Source organism: Haliotis rufescens, unplaced genomic scaffold, assembly GCF_023055435.1.
Source record: "Haliotis rufescens isolate VD_foot unplaced genomic scaffold, xgHalRufe1.0.p SCAF_10, whole genome shotgun sequence".
Taxonomy (NCBI): Eukaryota; Metazoa; Mollusca; class Gastropoda; order Lepetellida; family Haliotidae; genus Haliotis; species Haliotis rufescens.
Genome location: NW_025963780.1, coordinates 33,626,384 through 33,649,640, shown reverse-complemented (window position 1 = coordinate 33,649,640; position 23,257 = coordinate 33,626,384). Strand labels below are relative to the sequence as shown.

At 42.7% G+C, this 23,257-nt stretch overlaps 1 protein-coding gene across 4 annotated transcripts; it reads right to left on the bottom strand.

Annotated features, from left to right (window-relative positions):
* Positions 1–52: 52 nt before the first annotated feature.
* Positions 53–22,966, bottom strand: LOC124130987 (wolframin-like). Of its 4 annotated transcripts, none has more exons than XM_046494042.2 (8): positions 22,886–22,966; positions 21,134–21,189; positions 16,704–17,393; positions 10,285–10,731; positions 9,144–9,359; positions 7,800–8,000; positions 6,532–6,671; positions 53–2,365 (listed from the first exon to the last, which is right to left on the bottom strand). In XM_046494042.2, exons 2-8 carry the CDS (start codon positions 21,135–21,137, stop codon positions 611–613), a joined length of 3,453 nt encoding a protein of 1,150 aa, XP_046349998.2. In that variant the 5' UTR covers positions 21,138–21,189; positions 22,886–22,966; the 3' UTR covers positions 53–610. The 4 variants fall into 4 exon arrangements, with proteins under 4 accessions (XP_046349998.2, XP_046349997.2, XP_046349999.2 ...); XM_046494041.2 differs by lacking the exon at positions 22,886–22,966 and adding an exon at positions 22,329–22,619; XM_046494043.2 differs by lacking the exon at positions 16,704–17,393.
* Between the last annotated feature and the right edge of the window lie 291 nt (positions 22,967–23,257).

Genomic DNA, 23,257 nt, shown 5'->3' with positions numbered 1-23,257 from the left:
TGTGTGTTATATACACCCTTAATATGCACTTTTCTATTGTATCATTTCAGGCTGTCAGCATAAACCACTAAATTTACGATCTTTCAACTCTGTTTTTTTTTCACCAAAATTTTATTCTAATACGAGCCTTCTATTTCTAATTTTGAGAGCACCCTGGGCGCTTATCATGTCGACTACGGTATTTATACGAATACACAACTTACCTGGAGCTATAATATAGGGATTGAACATCAAAGTAATAACTATTTATTTTAACAAAATTCATACTTTTTTAAAAATCTCAAAGCTTGTGAAAATGATCATAAAAAGACTTTTCCCTATATATGTTAATATTTTTTAAATATTCTTAATTTTTACTTTGATATCATCCACGACAAAACAATTGTCAAATCGACCAATATAGCAAACATAGTAAATATGCAAACATGCACATAAACATCATAAAGATTTATGCATGCAATACATTTTTAGAATAATTCTAACAAATTCTATTCACAACCCTAACCATTCTTGTAGAATTATGCATCGAATTGAAAACATCATTTACAAGCTCATAAACTAAATGTTCATATCCAATCCATTTATTACTGATAAAATTTTATTGCCATGGTTACTTGGTAGAAAACTCCAGCAGCGGAAACCAGAGGAAGTTGAAAGTAACGGCAATTGCTTCCTGAACAGCGGACATGTACTTGTCGTCATCCTCGTCAACATGCATCATGATTGGCAGCGTGCGATTGGTTGCTTTCAAAGAAGACAGTTTTAATTTGGGGACAGTTCCTCCGAGGTTATCTGTCAGTGCCCCTCTATACTGCACCACGTCCCCGATCTCCAGAGCAAGAACCGTTTCCTTGAAATTATCGCCAGCTTCTATTTTGATGTTCTGATCCCCAGTAAGCATGAGAATTTCGAAAGTGTACACATTGTGGTTCTTAACATGGCATGAATGTCCGAGTCCACGCATGATAACGCAAAAACTGTAACCCTTCTTACTGAGCAGTTTCCGGTCACACTGCGGGAATGGCTGCCCATACATGCAATATAAAGGCTTCGCTACGAAAGAGGGAAGAGTGCCAATGACGCTTTCGGCTGTATTCTCAATTTTTACAACGGTCACACCTTCAACCGTTCCAGTCCATGTAATTTTTGTACCAATGAGATGGCTGCAAGTAATTTGCTGCGGGACATCATTTACCACTTTTTCTCGGAAACATAAAGAAGTGTAATTTTCGTACGACAGTTCAACAGGAACCTCTTTCTTCCATGCAGGAATTCTGACAAAAATCAGTGGCACCAAAGCTAGAATGGCGAAAACAACCATGACGACCTTTTTGGCAATTCCAAACTTAGCATCAAATTTTTTTCCGAAGATTTTCTTGGTCTGGGTCATGAGAATCGGTATAGCAAGAAGGACAACAGTCACAACCATCTTCCCAAGCATCTCTGTCTGGAAGGCTTTGTAGACGGCGAAGATGAACATCACAGCAACTCCGACGAGGCTGAGTGGGACTAGCACAGGGAGAAGCATGTAGCCAATGGTGGCCCGAGCTAGCCCCACCCAGGAGGTGAAAGGGAAGGTCGAGGTCAGGATGTTAAACCAGAAATAACAGACAAGATGGGGGATTAGGACTCGGTATGTTCCTTCCCACGACTTCCGAGTGGCCATTCGAACAAAGAACAAGGGGATTATTGCATATGCTACTGAAGGAATACTGACATTAAAGGTAATACCCACACCAGTGTCCAAAGCGATGAATGGATCTGTGAGGAACCCGATAATCTGTTTAAGTAACGGCACTGATGGGAAGTTGTGTAGAAACACGGGGAGTGAGGACAGCAGGTTGGCGAACAGCGCGAAGAAGGTCAGCTTGTCATGGTGGTCGCTGAGGCTGAAGAAACATAATCCGGTCATGACGAAGGAAATGACTGTAATCTCGGCACAAGGAACGTAGGATTTGTTGCAAAGCGAGAAACTCGCGATAACGAGCGGCAGGTTGCAAAAGAAGACGATGTAAGGAGTGAGTGAGTTCCAGGTGAACTGAGACTCCGTTTTGTCGAGATCGATGGTCACGTCGAGTTCTTTGAGAACACCAGCCAGAGTTGCAGCATCGTTCTGCTTCTTCTTCTTGTAGAACATCTGCAAGGTGCAGACGATGATGGCAGCGAAGGAGAGGTAGAAGATGAAGAGCGGGATGAAGAAAAACATGAAGTCAGGAGTGATGAAGCTGTAGACAAAGAGCAGGCCGAGGACGTACAGCTGATTGGTGGGGATGAGGGACACAACCCAGTTCAGCCCCTCCTGGGAGGAGTATTCCAATGCCTGGTCCATCACGGAAGAAAAGGTCTGTCGGGGGTAGCGGTAAATCTGCAACATAAACAATGATCATCTCATCAGATGCTCCTTTTCTATGTCATAAATTAACCTTTTAATTTTCCACCTGAAATAATATACACTTTGGCATTTTCTGATTCAACCCTGTTTTCGGAATTCCTTGATTTGTTTTTGCTCTCATCAAAATATGCTCTGTAGCTCACCTGAATATTTTCTGGACTATTTTCAACATAATACCATATAAATAAGGTTATAAGAAACAACAGTAAAGAATATGTAAAAAGAAACAAAGTTTCTTTGCAACAGTCATTGATACCTATTAACACATGATTTAATGACTTTACACTACACACTCATAGATGAGTGTGAGTTAGTGAGTTGGGTTTAACGCCGCTTTTAACAGTATTACAGTTATATTGCAGCTTGTCAGCTTAATGTGGGAGGAAAGCCCGAAGTGATGCAGGTCTCGGACGTTTACCACTTCGGTGAAATCCACGAGCAAGGGTATGGTGCTGACAAACCTAGAAACATAATTGGGGCGAACCGGGATTCAAACCCACAATCATAGGTTTCTGACGTGCCCAAGGGACGCAACTCTGCACAGTGAATCGTGGCGCCTTAGACGACTGGGCCACCCAGTGCCCCCCGACTCATAGATAAATAATTGGCCATGAAGAGGGTAAAACATGAATACTAACATGTAAACAACATTGTGACAACACTAAGCTGAGGTTCAAACAACCATATATGACACTAAGATGAGGTTAAAACGACCATATATGACACTAAGATGAGGTTAAAATGACCATGTATTACACCAAGATGTCAAAACAACCATATATGACCATACATGACACCATAAATGTCAATGAGATGATGCAGTATTATATTAGTCAACTGTTCATGAATTCCACCTGGTGCCACCTGAATAGGATCGCTCCACAAACATTCAATCAAACTGTCATAAATATGAAACTCGGTATTATCAAGTTGATTTTTGTGTCATTTCCTTAGCACACATGTAGTGAAGTACTGACAGGTGTGCTGACTCAGCGTTGCTCCTCGTGTGCAACAGTGTCACCATGACACTCTGACTCATCCCTGAAGATAGGTACATGTATAAAAAATTCAGTATTAGAAATTGGCGCTTGTCCTACAGACCTTGCCAAACTGCCCAATAGTTAAGGCATCATAAGGACCAGTACAAAAAGGCCATTTATAAGGGTTTTGCTATATGTTATCTCTGGACTAAAAATATTAGTTTCTACCCCTGAACATACTTCTATAGCCTGATACACACAATATATACACCTGTTATTTCCATTGCAGAAACAATATGTTGACATTTAATTGTCAAATTACAACAAATATTACTTTTAACAAGTCAAAGTATGGCAGTTATGATATATGTATCCATTTTCTGTCAACTAAGGAGCATTTCAAGTTGTCAATAGCGGTTATATGAGCGTGGTTGCTGTAAATAACGGCGAGTTGGTAAAGCAGACCTTATGGAACGGGGCAAATTGAAGTTGTAAGTACCGGATGGACACCGAAATTAATGTAAATATTATTGAATGAACATGATGAAAGTAGATTACGTAGATTACAAACATGAGTCCAGATATACAATTAAACACTTTTTATTACAGATGGTGCAACGACAGGATTAACATGCGTAATTCAATACGGACGGTTGATATTCTATTTCCGATGTCAGACCATGACGAGACGTAGTTTAAGGTTGGGGTAGGGCTTATCTACCACTTATAACAGTCTGATACAGATTTCAAGGACCAAGTTAATACCTCGGCCTTCCTATGAGATCGGCTTTTCTGTACAGTCAAACCTCATTGTGTCGAACTTGATATGTCGAACCCCTGGTTGTCTCGAACTCATTTGGGAGTCCCAAGTATCCAAATTAACAAAAAGTGTTCCCGATGTCTTGAGTCCCGGATAACTGGAACTGTTTTTCTGGTCCCCATGAGTTTGGCACAATGAGGTTTGACTGTATATATAAAACTTTAACATAATTTAACAATAAAAATACTTGGATTATACACATTGGACGATACTCTTGCGCAACTAGTTGTACAAATAAACTGTGAGCACATGCAATGGCATGTTGTCTGTCGTCAATCTGTTCAATTTACCATAGTCATTGCATTTTGCATTTTCAACATGTCCTCTGAGATGGCAAGGCCTTAGAGCTGGAACTTAGCAAGAATGAGTGAGTGAGTGAGTTGGGTTTAACGCCGCTTATAACAGTGTTCCAGTTATATCACGGCGTGTCAGCTTAATGTGGGAGGAAAGCCCGAAGTGATGCAGGTCTCAGACGTTTACCACTTCGGTGAAACCCATGAGCACGGGTATGGTGCTGACAAACCTAGAAACATGATCGGGGCGAACCGGGATTCGAACCCACAATCATAGGTTTCTGGCGTGCCCAAGGGATATTTCACTGCAGTAAACATAACACTTGATATTTCACTGCAGTGAACATAACACTTTGACGCAACTATTGTCATACAAGAGTTACCTCCACTAAAATATCATATTTCTCTCATCTCGAGATATTTTCATATCTAGGCTTATAAGCATGCATGGCCATAGACTCGATGTGCAACACAGAACAACACTACAACCCACACTAAATTGCAACAATCAAATGACACTAGCAAATGTACTGAACCCCCTAAATGACTTAAAAACCTTTAAAACACTAGACATATATCTAATCAAAACAGGCCTACTCGGCCGCATTTAAAAATAAAAGGACAACAGACAAGCTGCCAATAAACCCTAAAATTTTAAACCTATAAAAACACACAAACTCCTTTTAGTCTCCCCCCCTCTCCACCTTTTGGCATATTCCAAAATTCCAAAATTGTTCTCCAAATTAAGTAAGCAACCCTAAACAGCCCCACCTAGGTTGCCTCACCTTTTCGGACATACCTTTTTCGACCAAACACCAAATGGCCTGGCGGGCCTGTGCGCGAAATACGCATATGTCGGAAAGCGCACGTTAAATTCCTAATTTAGGTAAGTAAGTAAGTAAGACTCGATGTGAAGATCCCAGTCTAATGTACTTGTACCAGTTGTGTACACTGAAATAACTCAAAGTAAGTGGTATGCCAGATGTCTTGAGTGGCCGAGATGGTGGCACCATCATATTGGGCAAAACTACTTTTTAATAATTGATGTTTGACCTTCAAGTACAAATGTGTTCACCAAGTCATTCATGTATTTCCCTCTTCATTCTTAAATGACATTTAATCATGTGTTAATATACATGACTTCGTAGCATGCATGGTCGTTAACCTCGCATTGTCAGATATGATTGTTTTTCACATCGAATTATCTTATACAGTTAAGTCTCATTAATCCGACAATCGTTAATCTGACAATCGGCTTTATCCGACACTAATGATGGGAACCGATTAAATAAGTGATATTTAGACCCGTTAATCTGATAGTCTTGCACTCTGACTCCGACACACCTAATTTGCAACGAAATGCTGAAATCACTCATTAATCAGTCTCATTAATCCGACACAGTGATCAGCGTACTCCGTGGTCATCTGCCCGCGAGTACACAGCCCTGTGTTTTGATGCGAGACGAGTCGGTGAGTAGCTGCATATTTCAACAGCTGCAGAGATAAACTTGCTTAACAATAAACAGTTACTGCTTTAAATATACAAAACAGGATTAATCACATGCCTAGATTACCTAAACTCGGATACAAGATCTCGCTTCTGCTGAGGACATCCCATTACAGGTCACGTCAAAACGACCTTTTGCGAACTTGGACCGACTAATGAAATTATTAACAGGAAGTTGACATTAGCCACTAAGAAAGCAGCTTTCTTAAGCATTGCGGCACCAGTTTCAAAATTTTCATTTTCCTACGTGTTCGTATCGTTATCTATCGTGTAGTTGTCCAATTTTTTATCTTTTGACTACCTAATTTCGTTATCCGACATACTCATCAATCCGACATAATTATATGCAACCAACAATGTCGGATTAACGGGACTTGACTGTATTGTTGTGTTTAAGATCTATCTGTCACATATGGCCATTTTTAACCTCATCTTAGTGCCATAAATGGTCGCTACAACCTTCATTTTGTGTGCATCCTTGGCTTTTTCTACCATAAGTCCAACTTATAGTACCGGTAGTTATTGTCATATTGTCTTACCTTTGTCACATATCCGGCCGATTCGTATGACACGTTGGTGTCGGCTAGCTCCTCTGTAGTCAAGGTCACGGTCCCTTGAATTTTCTTCGAAAGCATCTTCACAAATTCATTCTCAGATATTTCTTTGCCGATTTTCCTACCTGTGTAGTGAATAAAGTGAACATCTGAGGTGTGAAAATGGCACAGGATGAGAAAGAGAATGAGATTCTGATGACTGTGGTCAAGGGGATAATTAATGTACTGGAGTTTCAGCTGATGTAGGCCAAGAATATAAATACTTGAGTTTCAGCTGATATAGGCCAAGAATATAAATACTTGAGTTTCAGCTGATGTAGGCCAAGAATATAAAATACTGGGGTTTCGGCTGATGAAGGCCAAGAATATAAAATACTGGGGTTTCGGCTGATGTAGGCCAAGAATATAAAATACTGGAGTTTCAGCTGATGTAGGCCAAGAATATAAAATACTGGGGATTCAGCTGATGTAGGCCAAGAATATAAATACTGGAGTTTCAGCTGATGTAGGCCAAGAATATAAACACTGGGGTTTCAGCTGATGTAGGCCAAAAATATAAACACTGGAGTTTCAGCTGATGTAGGTCAAGAATATAAATACTGGAGTTTCAGCTGATATAGGCCAAGAATATAAATACTCAAGTTTCAGCTGATATAGGCCAAGAATATAAATACTGGAGTTTCCGCTGATGTAGGCCAAGAATATAAATACTGGAGTTTCAGCTGATATAGGCCAAGAATATAAATACTGGAGTTTCCGCTGATGTAGGCCAAGAATACAAATACTTGAGTTTCAGCTGATATAGGCCAAGAATATAAATACTTGAGTTTCAGCTGATATAGGCCAAGAATATAAATACTGGAGTTTCAGCTGATATAGGCCAAGAATATAAATACTGGAGTTTCAGCTGATATAGGCCAAGAATATAAATACTGGAGTTTCAGCTGATGTAGGTCAAGAATATAAATACTGGAGTTTCAGCTGATGTAGGCCAAGAATATAAATACTGGAGTTTCAGCTGATGTAGGCCAAGAATATAAACACTGGAGTTTTAGCTGATGTAGGCCAAGAATATAAACACTGGAGTTTTAGCTGATGTAGGCCAAGAATATAAATACTGGAGTTTCAGCTGATGTAGGCCAAGAATATAAACATTTGAGTTTCAGCTGACAAAGGCCAATTAATTTAAATAGAAACCCCAGAGTAAAAACTCAATTGCTCAAAAGGTTATCTGGCCCTGCTGTCCCCCCTACCTGCAGCCATCAGCAGCCTCTGCTCCTTCACCTTCCCAGTGACGCCTTTAATGGCGTCCATGTACTCATCCTTCGAGAGAGCCTCCTTGTGTGTCGTGTTGATTCTCTGGAACAAGCTGCGAGCCGCGTAGCGGATCTTCTTCTCATAGGACGACGTCTTCAGGCACCATGTGATGTCATTGGCATCCTTCTCATTGATGCCTGCAGAATCACAACGTCATCAGCAAACTTAGAACAATTGTAAGTTGGTTGGTTGGTTTGTTGTTTAACGCCGCACTCAGCAATACTCCAGCTATATGACGGCGGTCTGTAAATAATTGAGTCTGGACCAGACAATCCAGTGATTAATATCATGAGCATCGATCCACGCAATTGGAATTGATGACATGCATCAACTAAGTCAGCGAGCCTGACCACCTGATCCCGTTAGTCGCCTTTTACGACAAGCATAGCGCCTTTTACAGCAAGCATGGGTTGCTGAAGACCTATTTTTACCCCGGATCTTCCCAGGTCTAACAATTGTAAGGGCTAAAAGAAGTAGCTGTCAGTCAAACCTACCAGAATCTTATGCGGGTTTCCAGAATTACTGTCCTGTCCACACTGTTACAAATATTATATGTTATGTGTCCTTAGGTAAGTGGCTTTATTTGAAGAAAGGTTTGTATACTCTGCATGGGGTACTAAGGGCCTATTCGGACCCATACCACACAGGTTAACAGTATGTTAGACTAACATTTAGTCCCAGAAATAAAATTATGTTATCAAAAAATATATGTCTACAAAATAACATCCAAAAGGAGCCCAGAGCGATGCTTAGAGCTGTGGCAATCTAGACTTGCCAAATCATTCTAGACTTGATTTGGCTCCTTTTTAATTTATTCTCTAGGGTCTGGGAGACAGGATGTGAAAAGGTGGAAATACACTATGCCTCAACATTGTACACATTTTACACTTGAAACTGCAAATTATTTTCTTTCCATGGCTTATATCTCTTTCTTATTCTGACAACACATTTTGTGCCTACACATCAAGCAAACGATTTTAAATATCTAACAGTGTTTACAACACCCAAACAAGTTTACAAAAGATGAACACTTATACCACAGGATCATTTATTCTAAGAATAATCTGATCTATTTTAATAGCTAATACCAATGTTCAGTGCGCTTTTGCTTAATCCAAGATTGTTTTCCACAGTGGGAAGTAAATGTTGACATGTCATATTTGGGTATCACCACTCCCCCAAAATTCAAATTCAAACAGAAATTGAAAATCAGTTCTTGTACTTTACATTATTTCATCATGTTCATTGTAGCACACCCACATAAGAGTATTAAATCTTACCAGGCAGACTCCTGTTGACACAACTCTGCAGCAGTTCTGTTGCCTCCTCACTACCCTGTTTGGAGGCTCGAAGCAGCCAATCAAGAGCCAGGCCTGCATTGCGGTCCCTCTCTATATCCGAGTCGGCCAGAGACAGGAAGTGTTTTCCCAGCTTCAGCTGATGCTCCTCGGAGCCCTTGTTAGCGTCAGACTCCCAAGACCGAATCACCTCCGGATCTGCGGAGTAGGGACATCATGTGAGGAGGCAGGACATATTGTGTGATGTACCCCAGCCATCACTGACTATCAGTGGTACCACAGCCATATCCAGAGTCCGAAATAATTTAAAAACTCAACAAGACAGTCGGGCAGGTGACCCAAAAGTGTTGCCTGCCCATCTTCAAAGTTACCTGCCTGCATTCAGGCATTATAAATATTGAAAAAGCACAAGAACTAAGAGACAAATCATGTCTTAATTCAATTGAAATATTGCAAACAATTACTTGAGAATCTACGATGAATACATAAGTTTTCTTAAAACAGTCGGGCAGGTGGAGGAAAATTTCATGCTGCCTGACAGAAAAGTTACAAGCTTTACAGGCAGTTATTTCGGACACTGGCCATATCTCACAACTATGTGTCATAGATGTATCACACAGCCATATCACAGGTACATATCACACTCACAGATGTATGACAGCCATAGTCGCCTTTCACGGCAAGCATGGGTTGCTGAAGACCTATTCTACCCCGGATCTTCATGGGTCCACAGCTATGTCACAGATGTATCACAGATGTATCACAGCAATATCACAGCAATATCACAATCATATATCACAGCTATGTAAAAGATATCTGACGTGTACACAAGGACAAGTACTTCAGATCTATAATGTCCACAGCGCCCACCTGCACATGTCCTCAAGGACAGAAGACTGGCCTGATAAGCATGGTTTATTTGTAGCAGGACGTGGAGTCATCCCACAGATGACATCCTTACCTTTTCAGCTTGCTGACAGGGTTAACCTCTTTGGTAATGTGGACAAGGCGTCCGACCTGTGCTCAGAAGGTCCGTGGTTCGAATCCCATCACGGGACTCTGAAATTTTATGGCCGCTACATATTTACAACGAGCTTGGATATATACAGGAACACAGACTCACTGACTGGGGGCTCCTCCTTCTCTGCTTGTGGCACAGGTTTGTGCACAGCCTGTGGCACAGGATCTGCCACAGTCTTCACGGCAGGCTTTGGCTTGGGCTCCGGCACCGACTTCGGCTTCGGTTCTGATACAGGCTTAAACTTTGGTTCCGGCACAGACTTTGGCTTAAGTTCTGGCACAGATTTGGGTTTCGGCTCTGGCACTGACTTCGGCTTAGATTCTGGCACAGGTTTCGGCTTTGGCTTCGGCTCTTGTTCAGGTTTCGGCTTAGGTTCTGGTACAGGCTTGGGCACAGGTGCTGACACAGGCGCTACCACAGGCGCCACCACAGGTTCTGGTTTCGGTGCTTGCACCGGTGCTGGTGTTGGCTCTGGTGTGGGTGCGGGTTCTGGTACCAGTACCTGCTCTGGTTTTGATTCAGCCAACTTTGATGCTTCATCAGTTGACTCTGTAATGTTAATCAGAGTCAGATGATGGCATGACTCACACCTCCGTAATAAGCACTGTCAAGTAATTCTACACAAACAAATAATCATTTTATGCTTAAGCTGTTTTATTCTGCTTGGCAGTAAAGAGGAATTAACTGAAACTAAAGAGTTACATTGTAAAAAAATATTTTAACCTTCAATTAACCCTATAGATTTTATACTTCGTCTTTAACTTACGTCCAATCAGAATGTGTGAGTTTGGTATGATAAAAAGTCTGCTTAATGATCAGTAGAGAGAGAGTTGAGATCAGGTTCTTCAACATCTGCTGATAAAATTCCCCGACTCAGATAATGTACCATGCTCCAAATATTACAGTAAGTTGGAACTAAAATCATTTGCACATATAATTATATATCTTTTCCAACAAAATAAATAACTGGACTACAACCAAGTAGAATGCAGAATTAATAAATAATGGGTTAATGACATTTGGGAACATCGTTATGCAAGATTCACAGCATAATGTCACTGGCTTTATCAGGATTAAAATTATTTGGGCTTATATTGTGATAATTATTCATTTCATAATGTTTTTTGTCAAACCAAGTATTTTGATTACAGAATGTTGATGCAATGAAGGCCAGACTTCTGTTATTTCTTTGTTCACAGATTACCCTGCGAATGATCCTGGTGGATAGATGGGAAGAAAATGAAACGAAAGTAGACAATGAAGATTTGGAAAGGTTTTCTATGATGCCGCGTGTGCTGTGTTTTTTATGCTGGACATTTTTGTCTTGCAGATATTGTATTACTAGGGGTCAAGCAGGTCAACACATTTTGTTGGGGAGAATATTATTTTCTGAGATTATTTATTTTTCACTTTGCATTATATTAATTGGCAGATGTGCCAATTACCAAAATAGTATCATCTTATATTAAATATATAAGTAGTGAGTGAGTGAGTGAGTGAGTATGGTTTTACGCTGCTTTTGGCAATATTCCACCAATATCACGACAGGGGACACCTGAAAATTTGGCTTCACACATTGTACCCATGTCGGGAATCGAACCCGGGTCTTCGGCGTGAAGAGCGAATGCTTTAACCACTAGGCTACCTGACCACCCCAAATATATAAGTAGACTTTGATGATTGATCACAGGTAAGGAGCCTCTGAAGCAACTGTTTGTTTGTTGTTTAACGCTGCACTCATCAATATTTCAGCCATATGACGGCAGTAGTAAATAATCAAGTGTGGACCAGACAATCCAGTGATCATGAGCATCCATCTACGCAAATGGGATGCAATGACATGCATCCACCTAGGCAGCGAGCCTGACCACCTGATCCTGTTAGTTGCCTCTTAAGACAAGCAAAGTTGCCTTTTACGTCAAGCATGGGTTGCAGAAGGCCTATTCTACCCTAGATCTTCATGGGTCTGTGAAACAACAGATGGTCAGTAGACCTCCATATTGTCAGTTGTCTTCATCTTCCTGAGGCAAGAGAGTTAACTGACTATAAAAGTCCAGTTACCACCCTTGCCAAACTAGGCTAGTATTATGGAGTTACATTTTGGCTGGACTAACGAGTCTATGCATAGTCCAATCAAAATCGCACACCAAAATCGAAATCCGGTTCGTAGACTGTCATGCATATTTCGGTCGATTGCAGGATTTGCAAAGCATGTTCACTGCCAACTCGTTGTCAGCAGATATTTTCCAAATGTTTTTTGCATGTTTTTAATCAAGGTGCTCACGTGATTTGATGCATTTCGCGATGTAAGACGCGTTTTATCCCAATATAGATCTTGATTGTCTATCAAATCGAATTGACCGGGCGCCACCATTTTGTGTAAAGCAAACGCAAGTGATACGAGAGGTGGAATCTGATTGGTCCATAGGAGAGGCTTAGAAGGGACATAACTGGTAATAGCCACTGAGCTATTCCATTCCATCAAAATATTTACTGTAACAACTTTGACAGCTAAGCACCAGGGGAGTTCAAACATACAAGTTGTTAAAAATACCACACAATTTTGAACTGTGAGTGCAGCATGCTGTTATTGGCTGTGATGTTTTCAGCAGCTAAACATGAGTGAGTGAGTAACTTGGGTTCAACTCTGCTTTGAACAGTATTTCAGTTATATCACGGTGTGTCAGTTTCATGTGTAAGGAACGCCAAACTTGTGCAGGTCTCAGATGTTTACCACTTTGGTGAAACCCATGAGCATGGGTATGGTGCTGACAAACCTAGAAACATAATCATGGTGGACCGGGATTTGAACCCCTGATCATAGGTGTTTGGCATGCCCAAGGGACACCACTCTGCACAGTGAGCTGTGGTGTCCTCGATGACTCGGCCACCTATGCCCCACAGTGAAGCATTAGAATTTAATTGGTTGAAGGTTGAAGAGGAACATTTCTGAGTAAATACCATTGTATGCCTATTACCCCTAATACAAAACACACCTGGGCTTCCATATAAAGCATGAATGAATCAGTGGGGTAATGATAGGATTATAAAATGTAAACTAAACAAATTAAAAAATTGTCAAAGTTCACCTAGGACCAACCATGTTTTGTTCAGCTCTGGTCAAGACAAAGCCATCCACTTAACTGACTAATTGATCATTGTCCATGTACTAATATTTAATCAAACATTTGATTCTACTATCTCAACCTTTGGTGAGCTTATCATATGAGAGTAACGGGAGTTTATCTCAACCTGCTCAGAGGCCGATTTTCGGACTGAAGTCTGCAGCAAATGTAAAAGAAAATAATCCCAATTTGAATTAAAAATTCCCCAAATTCCTCCAAATTTACAAATATAAGAAGAATAAAAACATTCAATTTTAAACAATATTATAATATTTTTCAATTTGCCTGCAAAGTCATTGAGTTTGGAAATCTAGATAAATCACCAAGTAAAAGAAATTGTGAAATTGACTTGGGATTTGAGAGGTGGCTAAAGTCACAGACTAAGAGTGTTGGATTTATATAGACCTGTGTGACTAGGTAGTGACATCCCCAGCCATTCAGGCCCACCTGACCCCCACCATCCAGGCCCAATTGACCCCCACCATCAAGGCCCACTTAACCCTCACCATCCTGGCCCACTTGACCCTCACCATCCAGGCCCACTTGACCCTCACCATCCAGACCCACCTGACCCCCACCATCCAGGCCCACCTGCCCCACCATCCTGGCCCACTTGACCCTCACCATCCTGGCCCACTTGACCCTCACCATCCAGGCCCACCTGCCCCACCATCCAGGCCCACTTGACCCTCACCATCCAGGCCCACCTGCCCCACCATCCACGACCAACTGACCCTCACCATCCAGGCCCACCTGACCCCCACCATCCAGGCCAACCTGACCCTCACCATCCAGGCCCACTTGACCCACCATCCAGGCCCACTAAACCCTCACCATCCAGGCCCACCTGACCCTCACCATCCAGGCCTACTTGACCCTCACCATCCAGGCCCACCTGCCCCACCATCCAGGCCTACTTGACCCTCACCATCCAGGCCCACCTGCCCCACCATCCAGGCCCACCTGACCCCCACCATCCAAGCCAAAACTTGAACCCCACCATCCAGGCCCACCTGACCCTCACCATCCAGGCCTACCTGCCCCACCATCCAGGCCCACCTGACCCTCACCATCCAGGCCCACCTGACCCTCACCATCCAGGCCCACCTGACCCTCACCATCCAGGCCCACTTGACCCTCACCATCCAGGCCCACTTGACCCTCACCATCCAGGCCCACCTGACCCCGACCATCCAAGCCCACTTGAACCCCACCATCCAGGCCCACCTGACCCTCACCATCCAGGCCTACCTGCCCCACCATCCAGGCCCACCTGACCCTCACCATCCAGGCCCACCTGACCCTCACCATCCAGGCCCACCTGACCCTCACCATCCAGGCCCACTTGACCCTCACCATCCAGGCCCACCTGACCCTCACCATCCAGGCCCACCTGACCCCGACCATCCAAGCCCACTTGAACCCCACCATCCAGGCCCACCTGACCCTCACCATCCAGGCCCACTTGACCCACCATCCAGGCCCACCTGACCCCCACCATCCAGGCCCACTTGACCCTCACCATCCAGGCCCACCTGACCCTCACCATCCAGGCCCACTTGACCCACCATCCAGGCCCACCTGACCCCCACCATCCAGGCCCACTTGACCCTCACCATCCAGGCCCACTTGACCCTCACCATCCAGGCCCACCTGCCCCACCATCCAGGCCTACTTGACCCTCACCATCCAGGCCCACCTGCCCCACCATCCAGGCCCACCTGCCCCACCATCCAGGCCCACCTGACCCTCACCATCCAGGCCCACCTGACCCTCACCATCCAGGCCCACCTGCCCCACCATCCAGGACCAACTGACCCTCACCATCCAGGCCCACCTGCCCCACCATCCAGGCCTACTTGACCCTCACCATCCAGGCCCACCTGACCCTCACCATCCAGGCCCACCTGCCCCACCATCCAGGCCCAACTGACCCTCACCATCCTGGCCCACTTGTCCCTCACCATCCAGGCCCACCTGACCCCCACCATCCAGGTCCACCTGACCCTCACCATCCAGGCCCACCTGCCCCTCACCATCCAGGCCATCCAGACCCCCAAGCACAAAACTACCCACCTAAATCCACCCATGAAACTATTCACCTGACCCCCAAGCACAAAACTACCCACCTAAATCCACCCATGAAACTATCCACCTTACCCTCAAGCACAAAACTCTCCACCTAAATCCACCCATGAAACAATCCACCTGACCCCCAAGCACAAAACTACCTACCTAAATCCACCCATGAAACTATTCACCTGACCCCCAAGCACAAAACTACCCACCTAAATCCACCCATGAGACTATTCACCTGACCCCCAAACACAAAACTACCCACCTAAATCCACCCATGAGACTATCCACCTGACCCCCAAGCACCAAACTACCTACCTAAATCCACCCATGAAACTATTCACCTGACCCCCAAGGCACAAAACTACCCACCTAAATCCACCCATGAGACTATCCACCTGACCCCCAAGCACAAAACTATCCACCTAAATCCACCCATGAAACAATCCACCTGACCCCCAAGCACAAAACTATCCACCTAAATCCACCGATGAAACAATCCACCTGACCCCCAAGCACCAAACCACCCACATAAACCCACCCACTACTCTCACACAGACAGAGAAACTAAATATCTGAAAAGTCTGGAATCTTCAGTTTCTGAAACTGAAGTGACTCTCTGGCCTCCTTTCTATTATATATATTAAAAGACAATTTAACATAACAAATGTTCAACTATGTTCACTTCAGAGACTAGAAGTTCATCAAACTCTACTGCCAATACAAGTAGAGAGTGGTTGGTCCGAGCATGTTAATGATGAGAATGGTATACATCCTAAGTGCAAGTGCACTGGTGCCAACGATGATGTATCATAGTGATGAAGATGGTATGGCTTGAAGTACATAATGACATGGCTTGGATTATTGTAATGACGGCAAAATGGATTTTTTAATATTGCCCCAGAAAACAGACTTTACTGATTGATACAGTTCTGGGTTTTTTTTCGGATTGGAAGGAATTACTGCACCAAAGCACTGTCACTTTGGGATTAAGAGAGCACTGTTATGTTGGGATATCAGTAATATATATAAATGCAAAAAACATAACTCCTGAAGTCTATGTATCAGCTTGGCTGGGCAAAGATTACTGGAAACAACATGCAAAATGATATATCTCTGAAAATAATAAATGTTATAAAAAAAATTAACCCTTCACACCATCATCATATGCATTCGGACAGGAATATATCTTCTGGGATTCGTGATACAAAAAACATAAGGATTCTCTTGGAGCAAGCAGTATTCAGCATGCCACTGCACAAACACACCATGTACACAGGTCATAGACGACATAACACTTGCTGAACGCTCAACACTAACTAGCAAGTTTGGGTGCCTCCTCTTCTGGTTTGGGAGTAATGAACGCTGCCTCCAGGGTTGATACAGCCGGTTCCAAGGTGAAGGTAGCCTCTACTGGCTCTTCTGATGCTTCCACAATGGGTTCTGACTCTCCACTCGGCAAGGTCAAGGACACCTCAGTGGCTTCCAGTTCTGGAGATGGTTCTGGAGAAGGGTCCCGCCAGGATTTGTATCTCCTTGGTTTAAAGTCAGATGCTCTTTTAGATTCTGTACCAGGTGTTGAAGGTTCATCTGCAGGTGTTGATGCTGGCCCCCAACGGCGCCGTGGGGTCTCCTCCGTAGGTGTTGTTGATGTTGCTGATGTTGTGTCAGATGTCCTTGTTGATCCTGATCCCCACCTACGTCTTGGGGTCTCCTCAGATGGGGCTGAGGATGTTGATGATGTGCCAGATCCCCATCTTGGAGTTGAGCCAGAGTCGTCTGATTGTGTGGGCATAGAACCTGGGCCCCATCGACGCTTAGGGGGTTCATCAGACTTTGTGGATGTGGGCGGGGCACCCCATCTGCGGGTGGCAGCAGGGTCCTGGTAGGATGATCCTGTTGACCTTGTTGACCCAGCACCCCACTTTGGTGTGGTGGAAGATTGCTCAGAGGATGTCGGCCTAGCGGTTCTTGATCGTGATTTGAAATCTGACTCCCAAGGCTTTGGGTCTGAGGGAAGGAAGACTGTTGTGATGAAGGCCTGTGAAACTCCATGGGCACAATGGATGGGGAAATATGAATCAGAGATGTACCTGAGGATGGGTTATGGACATGCTGGTAGCTTAGCAATGAAAGATGCATACTGGAGAATGGAGTGATGGATGGTATTAGCAGTTGACCTTTGAGTGATGGAAGGGATGAGCAGTTGACCTCCAGTTGATGGAAGGGATTAGCAGTTGACCTCCAGTTGATGGAAGGGATTAGCAGTTGACCTCCAGTTGATGGAAGGGATTAGCAGTTGACCTCAGAGTGATGGAAGGGATTAGCAGTTGACCACTGAGTAATGGATGGAATTAGCAGTTGACCTCAGAGTGATGGAAGGGATTAGCAGTTGACCTCAGAGTGATGGATGGAATTAGCAATTGACCTCAGAGTGATGGAAGGGATAAGCAGTTGACCACTGAGTGATGGATGGAATTAGCAGTTGACCACTGAGTAATAGATGGAATTAGCAGTTGACCACTGAGTAATGGAAGGGATTAGCAGTTGTCCTCAGAGTGATGGAAGGGATTAGCAGTTGACCACTGAGTGATGGAAGGGTTTAGCAATTGACCTCAGAGTGATGGAAGGGATTAGCAATTGACCTCAGAGTGATGGAAGGGATTAGCAGTTGACCTCAGAGTGATGGAAGGGATTAGCAGTTGACCTCAGAGTGATGGATGGAATTAGCAGTTGTCCACTGATTGATGGAAGGGACTAGCAATTGACCACTGGTTGATGGAAGGGATTAGCAGTTGACCTCAGAGTGATGGATGGAATTAGCTGTTGACCACTGAGTGATGGAAGGGATTAGCAGTTGACCTCAGAGTGATGGAAGGGATTAGCAGTTGACCACTGAGTGATGGATGGATGGGATGAATGACTGTGGATGGATGGTACCAACAGTTGACCAGGGAGTGATGGTATTAATTACCAGTAGTCCATTGAGTGATTAATGGGACTTCCAACTTAACATGCAAGAATGAGTTCATGGAACCAACTACTGAACATTTACGGACAGATGGAATGATGTGATCGATGGGAATATTGGCTAAGGTATAGCGACCATGGGTTGACATGGATGACTGATTTTGGCTGGATATGTTGACTACCTCCATATTGCACACAGATGTGTAGAGAGTACATCAAAAAGAAACAATTACATATTGATGTATCTGCACAATTGGGATACGATGACATGCATGAACCAAGTCAGCGAGCCTGACCACCTGATCTTGTTAGTCACCTCTTTCGACAAGCAGAGTCGGCTCTTACGGCAAGCATGGGTTGCTGAAGTCAAATCCTTACATGCATTTTCACATATTTATTTATTATATCACATATGTATGTATAATACATCACTGAGATAGGTATGTAATATGATTGGTTGGTTGGTTGGTTTGTTGTTTTACGCCGCACTCAGCAATATTCCAGCTATATGACGGCAGTCTGTAAATCATCGAGTCTGGACCAGACAATCCAGTGATTTATGTCATGAGCATCGATCCACGCAATTGGGATTGATGACATGCATCATCCAAGTCAGCAAGCCTGACCACCCGATCCCGTTAGTCGCCTTTTAGGACAAGCATACTTGCCTTTTACGGCAAGCATTGGTTGCTGAAGACCTATTCTACCCCAGAATCTTCACATGTAATATGAAATATTAAGGAAATGTCGCATTTTTGGCTAGGGGTAAGCAGTCGTATTAATTTGGAGACGCATTATTTTCCAGATTTACAGTATCATATACATGTAAAATATGACACTCATTCTCATTAGATACCATTTTTATGAAATGAGTTGACATCCCTGGTATCTGACCAAGTGAAACCTGGATTAAATACCTAGAAAGTTCACAAGTTTCATAGAAGTGGTATCTGACAAGAATTGCATGGTATTTTATTCGTTACCCAGAGCTATGGACAAGCAGCGTATTTGCATAAAATACCCCCCAAAATATTCAAAACCCAAATACTTTCAATTAATTTGCGTACAGAATTGCATGCATTAAATGGAAAACTCAAATGTATAAAAGCAGAACGCGTAAATACCCAATGTAGATTTTTCAGAATGCGTACAAAGGAGCTAATTTCTGAAGCACAATTATCAGCTTATTTACTTTCCGAGTCAAGCCTATATATTTAGAACAGTTATCATGGTTATATACATCTAAAACATTATTTCATTTTCTGAAGTCTTAAAATGTCCACTCTTTTGGGGAAAAACCCAAAAGAGTTATGAATAGATGAGTGAAAAAATATTGGTTACCCAATGAAAAATGTAATAACCCAATTAAATTAGAACCCTAGAGTAAAAACTCAATTGCTCAAAAAGTTATCAGAAGCTCTGATTACCAATGTTAAATATGTGTAAATAAATAACAATCTATGTCCACTCAACGGACCAAACCTAAACCTGTTGCAAACCAGGTTCAGTATGAATACTTATATGTGCCAAAACATGGGCATTGTTGACACTTCTGTGCATGTGTATATGTAAACTAGTCCTACTCAAATGTCAAGCACACTTTAATGTTAACTAAGACAAAATTGTTATGGATGAGTAACTTCTTTATTACAATTGGGCGAAGTTTCGGTGTAGATTCTAACACCGTTATCAAGCAAATGATGTACAAACTAGGTATGAGCATGATATATATACATAACAATAGAAAACACTGTTTATTGAATGAAATATGAAATAATGAAATATGAAATAATGAAATAATGTTAATGAAATAACAATCTATTGTTATGTATATATATCATGCTCATACCTAGTTTGTACATCATTTGCTTGATCTACACCGAAACGTTGCCCAATTGTAATAAAGAAGTTGCTCATCCATAACAATTTTGTCTAAGTTACCATTCCAACTTCTAAATGCCACTCAAAGAAGTCACTTTAATGTTGCAGCATCTAACCTGTTAATGTTGAGTGAATGAGTGAGTGAGTATCGTTTTACGCTGCTTTTAGCAATATTCCAACAAAATCACGGCGGGGGACACCAGAAATGGGCTTCACACATTATACCCATGTCTGGAATCGAACCCGGTTTTTCGGGATGATGAGCGAACGCTTTAACAACTAGGCTTTCAGACCGCCCCTGTTAATGTTGAAGGCGTCATTAGTTTTTAAGAATGAAAATAGTGCCAGTGTGATGTTTCATGTGTGACCTAAGCAAGGTCACAGTTATCCAATCAAAACAAATAAAATGAGGTCAACATTGTACGACACTCGTCTCCCCACCTGTTTCTTAAACCCGTAGGTAATAAATAGATATGCCCAAAGCAGTTGTCCTAACTTTACCCAATACTAAAGCTCACAGATCACAAGTAATGATCAAGGTTATCAAGAAGTCATTGGACGCGATCTGTTACAAGGACGCAGCGTGCCCATTGTAGACATTCGTCAGAAAGGACTCGCATCCAGGGCCAACTTGCTCAAAGCAATCTTAGCGCTAAGATGATCTTAACTCCCATACTTTAACATAGACTTACAATAGTCTTAGCGATAAGATCGTTTTGTGCAAGTGGGCCCAGGATTCCTACAGCTAGTTCAGAGCATGCAGTATTTCACACAAGTATCAGATAGGATAGACGCTGTGCACATGTGCCGTGAACACTGAACGTGACATTAAGAAATTATGAACCATGTGATGTACTACTAGTGGTCAACTTGAAGACTGCGTTACCATGACTACATACCCATCTTTGTATGTTCCTTGTCCTACTGGGTTATAGCCTCTCTCTTGGTTTTTCACCTGGAAAGAAAAATAAAATAATTAAACTTAGTATCATCTATCATGTCTATATGACGGCGGTCTGTAAATAATCGAATCTGGACCAAACAATCCAGTGATTTACATCATGAACATCAATCCACGCAATTGGGATCGATGATATGCAAGTCAGCGAGCCTGACCACCGATCCTGTTAGTCGCCTTTTACGGCAAGCATGGGTTGCTGAAGACCTATTCTACCCCGTATCTTCACAGGTCAGCAAGTGAAGTACAGAGAATGGATGGGTTTACACAGCTGAATGGATGGGGGTGTGGTTACAGAGGAGTGGAGAGGCATGTTATGTTCAAAATGCAGGTAAAATAAGGTAAAAAGTCTTAAGTTACTATTCAAGATGCTATCCATAAATTGTGTCGACATGCCTACTGTCAATAAATTGAGTCTACATGTCTACTGTCAATAAATTGAGTCTACATGTCTACTGTCAATAAATTGTGTCTACATATCTACTAGATAGACACAATTTTATGGATAACAACTTCTTTAATACTGTAAAAAGCGACGTTTCGGTATAGATCCTTATACCGTTGTCAAGCAAGACTGAATGAGGGACATAGTGCAGAATATATATAGCAAGTGGAGGATTAACAGTAGAGGATTAACAGTAGGGGATTAACAGTAACACCAAGGGCATACATGAGTGGGATAACATAGGTAGGTGTGACAACAAGGATGATGCTATCACAACACGATGGACAGAAACCACATAGCTAGAAGCTGTCCATCGTGTTGTGATAGCATCATCCTTGTTGTCACACCTACCTATGTTATCCCACTCATGTATGCCCTTGGTGTTACTGTTAATCCCCTACTGTTAATCCTCCACTTGCTATATATATTCTGCACTATGTCCCTCATTCAGTCTTGCTTGACAACGGTATAAGGATCTATACCGAAACGTCGCTTTTTACAGTATTAAAGAAGTTGTTATCCATAAAATTGTGTCTATCTTGTCATCCGCAAACTTCTAAGTAATGCCTATCAAACAAGTTACATATCTACTGTCAATAAATTGTGTCTACATGTCTACTGTCAATAAATTGAGTCTACTTAGTACGTCATCAACTTCTAAAAAAGGCTATCAAAGAAGAATATATTCTACCTCAGTATCTGACTGCTTGCCTCTGGGGAAGGCCTCACAGCATTCTTGTATATGTGCCCACTGTTTGGTGCTGGAGTGTTATATCTGTATTGACGGGGGCAGGTAACACTAGACTAGGTCTGACCAGATATACATGCATGAATCAATTATAGCCGGTGCATTGCAACACTTGCTACTGCTAGAACTCCTGACGTGAAAAATACCGCACATTTTCCACCAGGATAACCTGGTCGGTCGGCCAGGTAGTTTTCACCCAATTTCTCAAGGTAACTAACAAACACGGCCCAGAAGAGCGAGATGCTGCGGGCTGTCTATTTATACACACTCGGTATAGAGTACAGCGCAACTTGTTTTGATGAAAGATATGCATCGCTACACCCATCTCATTCACTGCTGGGTTAGCAGAAGAGCTGATTATGGAGATTCTAACAAATGCGAAGGTCTGCAACACTGCCACTTCACAGCGCAAGTAACTGATTTTACTATATTTGCATGTGTGACCATGGTGATTAGCGGTTGTAGAAAGCAAACAAACAGGTGATAAAGAGTGGATTTACCTGAGCTCGAACTTGAGGCAGACGAGCAGGGACCTTACGCCGCCATCTACACTTCCTCAACATGTACGGTGATCATGTGACCTTGCAGTACACTTTAGCCGGTCATATGACGCATGTCAAACTGTTTGGGGCACCAGTGTTGTTATTCTGGGTTGCGTGGCATCTTTCGTAAATATATCAACAGAAATGAGTGAAGTTGATAAGTCTGTTCATCTGAATTTTTGCCTTGACAAATGTTTCTTCGAATCTTAAAGTTTTAATAAGAAAAAGATGAGATTTTACGAGGGCTTCAAAGAATGGGTCGTTGGGTTCGGGCGCCTTACCAGGTCACCAAAAAAGGTCACGTCAGCGGAGGCTGTCTAGACTTTACCA

What these genes read in the sequence shown, in the direction of transcription:
- LOC124130987 (XM_046494042.2), bottom strand. An exon ending in GGAGGCACCCAAACTTGCTA is followed by an intron (nt 10,732 to 16,703) that starts GTTAGTGTTGAG and finishes TTAACATTACAG; the next exon opens with AGTCAACTGATGAAGCATCA. An exon ending in TGTCAACAGGAGTCTGCCTG is followed by an intron (nt 8,001 to 9,143) that starts GTAAGATTTAAT and finishes GTGATTCTGCAG; the next exon opens with GCATCAATGAGAAGGATGCC.